At 35.9% G+C, this 12816-nt stretch overlaps 1 protein-coding gene across 1 annotated transcript in view; it reads left to right on the top strand.

The window, feature by feature from the left end:
• The window catches only part of NEB (nebulin), a 156091-nt gene that overhangs the window by 40046 nt on the left and 103229 nt on the right, over positions 1-12816 (top strand). The window contains exons 15-32 of the mRNA XM_074873845.1: positions 89-193; positions 389-496; positions 1261-1377; positions 2027-2128; positions 2211-2318; positions 2414-2518; positions 3184-3282; positions 3754-3858; positions 3957-4064; positions 4727-5038; positions 5171-5377; positions 6044-6148; positions 6507-6614; positions 7408-7719; positions 8930-9136; positions 9378-9482; positions 10525-10632; positions 11547-11858. Of these exons, the coding sequence (XP_074729946.1) occupies positions 89-193; positions 389-496; positions 1261-1377; positions 2027-2128; positions 2211-2318; positions 2414-2518; positions 3184-3282; positions 3754-3858; positions 3957-4064; positions 4727-5038; positions 5171-5377; positions 6044-6148; positions 6507-6614; positions 7408-7719; positions 8930-9136; positions 9378-9482; positions 10525-10632; positions 11547-11858 (2733 nt within the window). The remainder of the gene's footprint in view (positions 1-88; positions 194-388; positions 497-1260; positions 1378-2026; positions 2129-2210; positions 2319-2413; positions 2519-3183; positions 3283-3753; positions 3859-3956; positions 4065-4726; positions 5039-5170; positions 5378-6043; positions 6149-6506; positions 6615-7407; positions 7720-8929; positions 9137-9377; positions 9483-10524; positions 10633-11546; positions 11859-12816) is intronic.

Genomic DNA, 12816 nt, shown 5'->3' with positions numbered 1-12816 from the left:
TAAAAAGAAGACTTTTAAAAGCAAATCTGTCAAGTGAAAATTGAGTTGTATCTTGGGGAATCAATTTTATTTTTTGATTTCATTATAGATTATTTACCACAAGGACTATAAAAACAATATCAAAGGGAAGTGGAGTCAAACTCCATGCTATGATGTTGCAATTGCGAAAATGAATGCAGACAATATAAGTATGGTAAGTGAATTCTTCAGAAAATCTTGAAATGAACAGCTTTATCCTCTGTTTATGTTAACACGGAAAATATCGTTTGATTTTGCCTGCTCCATTTGTGGTATTTCTCTTTTCCTAAATAAGCTACTTCATGGATGTCTGATTTATAATATAATTGCATTTGATACATTGTTATCTGTTTGTCTCTGTTCCTAACAGCGAAAATACCAGGAAGACTTTGAAAGCATAAAAGACCAAATCTACTTTATGCAGACTGAAACTCCAGAATATGAAGCTAATAAGCGAGTTTCAAATAATGTCAGTAAGGTATGTTATGTGTGCTCCCATTTCTTTAGCTTGAGTATAGTTCTGAAGTCAGGCCAGTTTGTGCTGAAACCGTTTTGTCAAGTGTCAGAAATATTTTATTGTGTGCGAAAGATGTATTCTTGTGTGCCTTCCACTAGGGAGCTTATGACAACTTCTGTCCATGCTTATGATCTTCCACAATAGCACCCATGAAGTAGAATTTTCTTTCAGTGAAGTAAAATTGGCTTCATTGTTTGTTCTGATCATGTTATGTGCCTGATTTTTAGTTGGAACAAATCAGTGCAGATACCTAAGACCAACTTAAGCTGGCTGAATTTGGCTCAGTATTTTCGTATTTATTCATCCTCGCTCAGTGTATCGCACTGATGTTGTGCTGGCTCATTTTTGTTCAAAATACAGAATTTGTTTGGCTTCTGCATTTTCTGCAATAGTATATGCATCAGCAAAGACAATCTTATGCCACGAATTGTAAGAACGTGACTATTCTGAGATGTCAACTGGTATTTGAAAAATTACAGTGTTTGGAGAGGGGCTTAAAGGGGGGGACATCTACTAAATAGCTCCCACTTTTCTTGCAACCCTGCCTCCCATCTCGTCATCGCTGCACTCCTGTGATCTGAATGCCTTTCATGGTCCTTTGCCACCATAAGTTAAAAAGGGAAAATTTTCCTGAAAAGTTCACGATGGTATAGGTACGTGACCATTTGACTTTTAATACTGATTTGTAAAACCTCACCTTTTTTTTTTATTTTTTTTTTTTAAAGGTAAAATACAGAGCAGACTATGAAAAGAATAAAGCTATTGCAGATTATAATGTGCTTCCTGCTACAGAGAACCCATTGCTGAGGCAATTAAAAACTGCAGGAAATGTGCTGAGTGATGTAAGTATTATCAAAGTACAGCTGGATGATTTTCAGTTGTGTACAATAAACCAAACTCATCATTTCTTCACAAGGCTTCTCCTTTGGAACTCTTAGGATTTTTATAGACCCGTTTTTGTCATGACATACCACCAATCAGAACGGTACAGAGTCGTGTCTCCACAGCAGAGCATAACAATAGCTGTGGCATGTTATGGGGATAGCTAATTATTGTATAGTTCATTTAGGTCCCTGTGGAAAATGGATCACAAGGTGACAGTTCTTACTGTTTTGAGGAACTTCAGCTGATGTCACTAATGATAAAATATGTTCTACTTTCACATACTCATATTCTGGTTACTCACTGTAATGGCTTTTTCGATTTCTCTCTTCTTGCTGTTTTGATCTGTATGGAAAGACACTGCATATTTCTCAGTGACACAAGTTCAAAAACCAGTAGTCAGATGTTTCTGTCTTCTCTTACAAACCTAATAGTGACTAAAAATTTTTTTAAAAAAATCATTGGGGAAAAAAGTGCCATTTGTTTTTCAATCGTCAGGGAAAGCTTTTCTTTGCATCTTTTCAAAGTTTTACTCCTGTCATTTTTAATTTGTTGTGAGTGAGTTGCAGTGAAATCTACTGCATTATCTGACATTATTTTCTTTTGCAGAAATTATACAAAGAAGCCTATGAACAATCAAAAGGAACCAGCATGAATTACTGTGACACACCAAAGTTCCAGACTGATACTGTTCTGAAGAATTTTAGTGATGTATGTATTTGATTTATGTTATGTCGTTCAGTACTGACACTCTTGATTACTTTTGTTTATCAATTTGTGATTGTTTTTCCAGGTAAAATATAAAGATGCATATCAAAAGAATATTTTAGGACACTATTTGGGCAGCTTTGAGGACCCACATCATACTCACTGCATGAAAGTTGAAGCTATGAAGAGTGATGTAAGTGTGGCAATCGTTCTGTTTTCACTATCATACTTTCAGTTCAGAGAAAGCTCAATTATGGTTTCTTACTGAATGTTGATTTTATTTCCTAGAAAAATTACAAAGCAGATTACGAGGAGGAAAAGACACAGTGCTACTTTCCGCAGACCATAACTCAAGAGTATGAAGCTATTAAGAAGTTAGAGCAGTGTAAAGATGTAAGTACAGGACAGTAGTAGTTGTCAAGTAGCCAACTACACACAGAGTATCTGCTTCTGAGGCACACAAAAATTTACAGAGTGATTCCTGTTAACTTTGATGGTTTTGAATTTGGCCTTATTAGCATATGTGACTTTAAAAAAACCCACATATTAGTCTGTATTTTAGGGCCTTTTCTGACATCTAGTGATCAAGACAGATATAGCACAATCTTTTTTTTTAAACAAGTAAAACCATAAAACTAGAGGAGTACGAAAATGAAGAATGAACCTCAAGCATTTGCGTGCTTAAGTTCACATATTTTTACATTAATACTTTAAAAGTACTTTAGTGACTTTATTAATACTGATTTTATTTAATCAATACTTGGAAAATAATTTAAATATATATTTGTATATAATATACTAGAATGTATAATGTATGCTATTTATTATATTTATATGCCTACTGAAATTATTTTACATTCATACTTTAATAATACTTTAAAAATCTAATTGCTCTCTGATTATTTAAAAAGTAGCACGAGAACTGTTGTGCATGACAGTGCTTATCTGTACGCATGCCATAACTGCTGACTATCCCAAGTAACGCTACGTTGCTATGTCTTATGAAATAGTTGTGCTTGTGTGCGTTTTCTGCAAATACATTTATTATCTTCCTTCAGCACACCTACAAAAAGCATCCTGATCAAACCAAATTTACACAAGTGACTGACTCTCCAGTACAGAAGCAAGCAGAGATCAATAGCAAACAGCTGAGTGATGTAAGTAAACTTAGAAAACATGTTGCTACACTCTGACATTACCAGTTTCTGCACTGTGGCCACCTTCACTTTATCATCCAGTTGTAAGAGAATTCTGAAATGAATCTGTAGGTGCATGTGTGTGCATGTACACACACACACACAAGCACAGAAACATTTGTGTATTCACAGTTCTGTTCCAGTGGAAGATCACCTGGAAATCAGATTTTTTTTAGTTTTTCAATTAGCTGTTCATGTAAATTTTCAGTGTGTATGTTTGTAATTTTGTTTATGTCCATCATTTTTAATGTGTTCTTCGCAGCAATTAAGTCAGTGGGATTTATACCATTCACTTGGCAAGGACTGGGATTTCATCCTGCCTTGCTTTGTGAGTGAGCTAGCATGGGATCTTTAAGTTGTGTCAGTCAGCATTATTAAGCTTTTACAATCTGTAAACATTGGGCTGCTAAATTTCTTTATTTTTCTTTGTAGATAAGGTATAAATCCAAAGGTGAAGAAATTATTCACAAGTACCACCTCCCTCCAGATGTGCCACAGTTTATACAGGCTAAAGTTAATGCCTACAATATCAGTGATGTAAGTATATTTTGAATCCAGAGCTCTTGATTACACTTACAAATTGAAGTTTTCTGTTAGCTAGAAACTGCTCGTTCAAAGTTCACCTTTTCTTCTAGAACTATTACAAAACAGGATTGGAAGAATTAAAATCAAGGGGATATGATCTAAAAAGTGATGCTATTCCTATCCGAGCTGCCAAGGCTGCTAGGCAGGCTGCCAGTGATGTAAGTACATCCCTCCTAAAGGAACTGTTTAATTCAGGAGAGTTTACTCAAACAACGTTTGCAATTATGTTTATTAAGGATGCCTGAAGGATAACTTCTTTACTGTCTATTTTGAGCATGTTATTGGACATATTTAACACAGTTATATTTTTATTGGTGTTTCATTGCTTCACTAATGTATTTGTATAACTACATTTCAAAAAGGCTGTTTCATGATGTAATTTGCTATGAATAAACAGGCTGTCTTGCACTCTGGTATGGTTAGGGAGAATCATGAGGTCAGTAGCGATAGCTCCATGAGCAATGGACCGCTGAATTCTCTTTGTCCTTAATTATAGCCCTGATCATAAATGAGGTGAAAGAATCTAGCACCTCACTGGGGCTTGGGTAGATTCTTGGGGATGGCCTTGCAGAAGTCCCTTAGTATTTTAAGACTCCTCCCCCTCTTATCATCAGTACAAATGAGATAATGCTACTTTGAAAGGTAACTAACTGATATATGTAGCCATGAATTGTGAAGAGATACTTGTCTGGTTTTATGTATGGTCACTGACTTAAATGTGAGGGTTACTCTTTGTAGAAGAGGCTAGCCTTTGGTTTTAAAATGCTTATTGCAAAGATACTATACTTAAGATGATATTCTCTGTGTTCTGTTCTAACAGGTTAACTATAAAAAGGCCTATGAACTTGCCAAGGGTAAACTCGTGGGCTTCAAGAGCCTCCAAGATGATCCCAAACTCGTTCATTATATGAAGGTAGCCAAGTTGCAGTCTGAGCGAGAGTACAAGAAAGATTATGAGAAAACAAAAACTAAGAACAACATTCCACTGGATATGGTCAACGTTGTCGGTGCCAAGAAGGCTCAAGAGATTGCCAGCAACGCTAATTACAAGAACCTCCTACACCACTATACTTATTTACCTGATGCAATGAATGTGGAGCTGACCAAAAATATGATGGAGATTCAGAGTGATGTAAGTAAAACCTCATGTGAACAGAATTTTTTGGAGATGCCTCAAGCAAAAACTGTGAAGGCTCGGGAGAGGTCCCTGGATTGTTTTTTCTAATTCCTAACTTTTAAAACATTGTTTTCACTCCGTTATTAGAATGCATACAAAGCAGATTATAACAACTGGATGAAGGGCATTGGTTGGATTCCCATTGGCTCACTAGAAGTAGAAAAAGCTAAAAAAGCTGGAGATGCCTTGAATGAAAAGAAATATCGTCAGCATCCGGACACCATTAAATTTACAAGTGTGGTGGACTCTCCGGTAATGGTCCAAGCCAAACAGAATTCAGTTCAACTCAACGAGGTAAGTAGAGAAAGAAATGGGTGTTATAGTAGAGATGCACCTACTGAAGAGTTGAGCATTGTCTTTAAAATTTTTTAAAGTACTATTAGCCTGGAAGTGTTTCTCTGTGTTTGTCTTTGTTTTGTGCTCTGATTTTGCCTGAGTGATTTCCTGGTATAAGTCTGCAAGTCTCTATGGAAATCATGTGGCTCTTTCAGTTCACATCAGCTGATGCTGTCCATGTATATTTTGTCTACTTGAAATACATTCAATTTAAGAAATGTGAAATTTTCAAGTTGTTTATTGATGCTTTACAACCTACAATAATGAATGAATTACGGAATGTTTGATGAATCACAGTATGTCCATCATTATACACCAGCAAGCTTTGTTTTATGTTACACTCTCCTACCATCCCTTATTATCCCACTCTTTCAGAAATGGTTTTTATGTCCATTGAAGGGCTTAATTTTGCTGAGTAAAGACTGCATAGAGCTTTTAGGGTGCATTCCTTCCATCAATAAGATCAACAATTCTATATGAAAAATAGAACCTCAATCTTTATGAGATGGGTGGCAACGTACATTTATTTGCAAAATCAAACATAAATCCTCAGTTAATTTACAGTGAGCTGGGGCTAGCTATACAAGAAAAGAAGGATTTATTTCTGTATCGTATGTTTTACAGAAACTATACAGATCTTCTGGAGAGGAAGTTAAACATAAATATACTCTTACCCCAGATGTCCCACAGTTTATCCAAGCTAGATACAATGCAGCTAACATCAGTGATGTAAGTGACTTCTTTACAACATGTTTTATACATTGTTAATGATATTTTGAGTAATATGTTACAGATACACTAGTATTGCAGGTTGCTTTCCTTGATATGCAGTTCTATATAATCAACTCGTATCACTGTAATTTTTCATTCTTGGTGTCATTTGAATTTCCAACCAGGCACCATTTAATCATGTAATCATTTAACTAATTTAATTAATAGATAAATCTGTTCTCATAAATGAAGACTGATAGTTGTATATGATCCCCACTGCATCTGCTTCTAAAGAATTGCCTGGGAGTAGCTCTGACTTGCATATAGTTCATGTGGTTACTAGATTCTCTAGAATAACATGGATTTTCTTTTTCAGGCATATTATAAACAAGACTACCATGATCTAATAGCTAAAGGGAACAATGTGTCACTCGATGCTATTCCAATTACTCGAGCCAAGGCTTCAAGAAACATTGCTAGTGATGTAAGTATCTATTCCAGGTATACTTTTCTTAGCTGTTTAGTAAAAAAGTTGTCCATTACAGCCATATGGTGGACCTCATATGTTGCACAAGTCTCACTAGCATCAGCATTATAAGAGATTCTTAGTCTTTCCCAAAGGCCTAGTTGATGTACAACTTACTTTATGCTCATCTTATTTGATTTAGATAAGCAAATGCTATTGCACTGTGTTTCTTAACCCACTTTTCACAAGAGAAGTGAAATCAGTAGTTCTTGCAATGGTTCTGTGACAAATTTCCAGAAAATACACTGCATTAGCACCTATTTACAGACCACGAGACAGTATGTGCTCTTGGTTATACAGTGGAGTATGGCTTATACAGGAATCAAAAGGCTGATAGTGCAAATTGTATAAAGTGGGATGTGTTTTGGTGGTTTCATAGAACTCAGGGAGGCTGTCCAGTCATATTCCATTTCTTTGCTATTGCTTTCCAATGACTGAGAAGGATTGCCTCAATTATTCTGATATTTTTCATACACCTTTCCAAATGGGAATGCTTAGGAGATGTTTTCCCTTCCTTACAAGAAAAGCTAATATTGATAAATCTTATTGTGGTGTGTGTAACCTGTTAGTACAGGCTTAGATGGTGGAGCAAGAAAAGCTGATGTAGGTACGGTTGCTGGGTGTGCCATGTAGGAGAGTTTTGTGGCTTCTTTTTCCAATGAAAGTCAGGAGAGCTCTTCTTTTCTTTTGCATTATTGTGGACATCAACAGCCACATCTCAGTACATTTGATCTCTTTCTTCTGTTTCTAGTATAAATATAAAGAAGCATATGAAAAGGCTAAAGGAAAGCAGATTGGTTTCAGAAGCCTGCAAGATGACCCTAAGCTTGTCCACTACATGAATGTAGGAAAGATTCAGTCTGAGCGTGAGTACAAGAAAGACTATGAGAAGACCAAGACTAACTATCATACGCCTGCTGACATGTACAGTATCCAGGCTGCTAAACAGGCGCAGGATGTAGCTTCCAATGCCCACTACAAAAATCTGATCCATCACTACACTTACCTGCCAGATGCCATGGATGTTGAGCTTGCAAAGAACATGATGCAAATTCAGAGTGATGTAAGTATTTCAATGATTGCAATTTCACAGATGTTTTCCTGCACACTGTGAAAAATAAAAGATGAGTTTATATTCAATGAAAATTGCCATTACTGTATGGGAATGGTCTGTTTTTCTTATGTCTTGGGGAAGATCGTTGCAAGTTTTATCAGCTGGTGGTGGCATTTAGAAATACCAAATTCCAGGTGAGTTCTACTCAACTTGATGTTGGCATATCAGTGGAGAGCAGACTTCTGGAATATTGAATTCAAATGAACTTTTTTTTCACATTTCCTCAGAAAACTTTTTTTTGCAACCAGCATAGTTTTGTTCTTTAAAACTTCTTTTAAGTTGTATTGATTTGTCTTCAAATGAAATAGATATGATAGTGTGGTTGGACTATCATTAACTATTTAGGATGAAGGAGTTGACAAAATGTAATTATAGATATTATTAGAAATACATTCTGGAGATCTCTAGCATAGGAGATCTCTCCTACGACCTTCTCGGTGGTTCTTCAAGACACAGTTTCAGATGATTGACTGGGTATACAATGTTTCACTCTGCACCTCTTTGTATAGTGCAGAATTTAACTCTCTGTGGATCCCTATGGAAGGCCACTCATTTTAAAGTTAGAACACAGAAGGATCTTAAAAAAGTGTCCACAATATCCTTGCATTCAGACTGTGCATTAGCCCTGTCTGAATGTTTATGTGAGAGAACCTTCTGCAGATTTTGTAGCCAGGATAAATTTTCACTTGCAGTCTGTGAATTCTGCATGTTTTACTGTGGGAGGAACTATACGAAGAGAAACAAAAATTGAGGCTCTGCTCTGTGTGCCTTTGTATAAGGCCAAGTCTCACAGAGTCTGCTGAAACAGGGAACAAATTAAACCATGTTAAACAGTCACAGTATGGTAGCTTAGAAGTTACTAAGAATTGAAGGTTGGTGAAACTTTTCACATGGGTAAAAGAAAAGGAAGGTTAGTAAACACTGAGAAGGAATGTTATAGTTTATCAGAAATGAATCATGAATCAAAAATACAGTAACGTGTTTTCTTCCTTATGAAATCATAGAGAAGCATAATAAAAATCTGTTGTTCCCCTCGAGAATTAATAAATATTTCCTGCTAATGTAGAACACGCTAGCTGAACTATGTGATTATTGTTTTAAGCAAAATTATTACAGTTCTGTGGAAAATCTTGGTCCATGTCATCTTTCTCTCCTTCAGAATGCATACAAAGAAGAGTATAACAGCTGGTTCAAGGGTATTGGATGGAGTCCTCTTGGTTCTCTGGATGTTGAAAAAGCTAAAAAGGCTGGAGATGCATTAAATGAAAAGAAATACCGTCAGCACCCAGACACCATCAAATTCACAAGCATACCAGATTCAATACCAATGGTCTTAGCACAGCACAACACCAAGCAACTGAGTGATGTAAGACATTTTCCATTATTAATGAAATACAGTAATTTTATTTTTTTACCATATTTATGATTTATATGTTACTGTCAGATATTCCATCTAAAAAAACCCTTTAAATTTTAAAAAACTGTAAGAATAGTAAAGCTGTAATTTATTGGTAAGAATTAAGCGTTGTTGCATTGTCTCTATTTGTTAACACTAATATTACCTACCTTGTACTTGTCAACAAGTATTTGTTTGTTTTTCATTGCAGGTAACCTATAAACAAGAGGGTGAAAAAGTAAAACACAAATACACCCTGGATCCTGATGTTCCTCAGTTTATTCAAGCCAGGGTCAATGCCTTCAATTTGAGTGATGTGAGCATATAACCAATAGTTTGTTTAATAATAGATTTGTTTGTCATTTAGTTAATAGAAAAAATAACTTATTTATTCATGCTGATATTGAATATAGAAATGCACAAGCTCTGAATGCAGCTAAGCTTTTACTTCTAGAAGTCAGTGAGTTTTGTGCTTATTAAGCAGATTTTTAAACTGAGCACTCATGAATGTAAAGACATTTCAGTGCTTTATTGGCAAACTACTTGGATAGACTGAATGAGAAAACCAGCATGACTTGTTATTATTCAGATACCTATAGGTTTGAAGACCTATGGCATCTAGTTTTATATAAAACACATTGCATAGGCAAGCAATACAAGTTCTCTGTGTGTTGCTGCCTGCTGCTGGGCTTTCAAAGGAAATTAGCTCATCCAGTGGAAAGACAGTAATGCCTTTTTCTGCCACTCAGCTATTAGTCTGCCTGCTTTCCATCACTTCTTGCATCCATCCAACACCATAAAGATCTCCACTGATAGTATCAATTTTATTGCCATTGTGATATTAAATTTTTTAATGGCATTATCAAGCCTCCAGGAACTAGGTAAAAGCTGACATCTCCTTTAATAACCTTGACATGCTGTTTGTCCGTCCACATGCTGACTGCTAACAAAAAATCACCCAGACCACTTTCTTCGGTCACTTAAGACCACAAGGCCTGATTTTGAAGCTAACAGGAAAAAATTTCTGAAGGTTCAGTTAAATGAAAAAGGGGTTTGCTTAAGCAAGGGCAAAAATGCCACTGATAGAGTTGTTCTGCATAAAAATTGCAAAAAATGCTTACGGAGTTAATGATTTAGCTGCGTGAATTACTGTCTTGAAGGACTCTCCTATCTTTGTAGTAGATTTCTTTATCATAGTGCAGCTGTAGTTTGTGTACAGGTTAACATTTTTCCTTGCAATTGCACAGACTAAACCGAATACTTTGATTGCTATAACTATAATAAAAATATGGGCTTAAACAACTTTGTTAAAATTGCTACTTGTAGCATTGCAAACTTACACCTTTTTTCCCTATAAGGCTAACTACAAAGCAGACTGGAAAAAAACCATTGCCAAAGGATATGATCTGAAACCAGATGCCATTCCTATTATTGCTGCTAAAGCTTCTCGAAATATTGCAAGTGATGTAAGTATAATTTACATAAAGTGGAATACATACATCTACTGCGCTACACCTTTCTGTACCATATTATGCTATAGAGTCTCTATACATATAATGGTATAGAGACACTTAACTCTGAGAATTGAAACTCCTACAGTACTGTGGAATAACAAATGAATTCAGATGTTTACATGAACCTCTGAAAAAAACTATTTCTTTGGAAATGCATCATAACGTGTGAGTGCTGGTGAGTGGGGCTGTTTGTTGTACATGCTTCAAGTATTCACCAACTTATTTGAAAGTTTCTTTGTTATCATTTACCTATGCTGTATTCTTAATTGCTGGACTTCTACTTGTCTAGCATTCACGAGCTGTACAGAAATATGGCTGTTTTCAGGCAGCTAGTAAAAAATACAGAAATGTGGCTGTTTGCAGCTTGGTGTGCCATCTGACACAAGCTATGAAAGGAGATTTGGAACACAGAAATGAATTCACTAACTTCAGCAAAAGGCTGCAAATTGCTTCCATTCCCCACTTAAACATGCCTCCCTCCAATAGCTGATTATTGGGATATCTAATTGTTTAGTAGCCTTGGGCTTTTATTTTTATTATTTTGCTAGTCTTTTAATTAAAAGCTGAATGTTCCTGGGAGTTAGAAGTCTACGCAGTAAAATATAATGTGGCAGAGGCAATGGTGTGGGAGGGCATGTAACTGCTCATCTAGGTTTAGATCAGTACCAGGGGTCAAGACGAGCTGAGAAATCCAGAAATCCTCTTCTTTTTTTGACCTAAATAATCCTGTGCTGTCTGAAAAACAATTTATGAGTTTATAGAATGAACTGCAGTTGTTAAAATACTGAGTTTCAAAGTATTAAAATTATCAAAAGTATGTTTTCCCTTTCCAAAGTGGGTAAGGCTTTCTTTTCCTTTGTCTCTAGTACAAGTACAAGGAATCATATGAGAAAGGTAAAGGCAAACAGATTGGATACCGGAGCCTGCAGGATGATCCTAAACTTGTTCATTACATGAATGTGGCCAAAATGCAATCAGATCGTGAATACAGGAAGGATTACGAAGTCACCAAGACCAAATATCATACTCCTCTGGATATGTTCAGTGTGACAGCTGCCAAGAAAGCCCAGGAGGCAGTTACCAACGCTGGCTATAAACATCTAATTCACAATTATACACTCTTGCCTGATTCTGTGAATCTGGAGCTATCAAGAAATGTGATGCAGATTCAGAGTGATGTATGTCATGATTAATTGGCTCTTTTTATCTTCTCATAATGACTGTGTTACGCTATTAACCTTCTAATGCTAAAAAACGAACTATATTGGATTAACAGTAGATTGAGATGTAAATGTCTGGTCTGGAACCCTGTATTTTCCAAAGATTGTCGGAATTAGGTGTAGCTGATAAGTTCTAGGGAACTCACCTAGCAAGTAAAAACTTTCTTTGTGTCTCTACATATTTGGCTAATTCTCAGAAAATGAACATGTTTTTCTAATTCATGTATTTTTGTAGTTGGATTTGTAATCACAATGTGGTATTACTGTGATTATTATTTGTATTGTCAGAGATCATAGGTTATGTACAGAGCCTGTATTTTATTTAAGTTTACCGAAAATACACATTATGTATGTTCGGATTGTATCTAGGGATTTGAGATTTATTTATTTTGTTTACTTTTCCTTCCTGCCTTTATCCTCCAACAGATGTATATACCATGCATGATAAGCATTTATGAAAAAGCTTTGTAATTTCCATTAAGTTTTGTGACTTGTTTCCATTTTTTTCCACTAGTGTAACTTTAGGGTCTGCTTGTTTATCCAGAAAGCATTTAGTTTAATCTGCTTTATTTAACAGTCCTCTGACAAATTTGAAATTCCCCAAAATATTGATAATCTGATTGAAAGTGTTCTTCAGATTTGAAGCATTGGTGGGAGAGGATAATGTGCATGTTCCCACTGGCCAACAGATAGAGGATCTGTCCTTTAGACACTGTTCTTTTGAGATGAAAACTTCTGGTTTTGAAGTTTTTTGCTTCCCCATTGTATTTTTACCTAGCCTTGCTGAGTTGGCTGAGCTTGCTTGCCTGTCTAACTCAGAATGTTTGCAAGGAGAGAAGTGTGATACTTGAGGACAAATTTTGCCCTGTATACACATGCTGTGAAAGTATGTGGTCTTTTTCCCAGACTCTGATAT

The sequence above is a fragment of the Strix uralensis genome, chromosome 6 (genome assembly GCF_047716275.1).
Source record: "Strix uralensis isolate ZFMK-TIS-50842 chromosome 6, bStrUra1, whole genome shotgun sequence".
Classification (NCBI taxonomy): Eukaryota; Metazoa; Chordata; class Aves; order Strigiformes; family Strigidae; genus Strix; species Strix uralensis.
The sequence above is the reverse complement of the archived record's forward strand: the minus strand, read 5'-3'. Positions and strand labels throughout refer to the sequence as shown.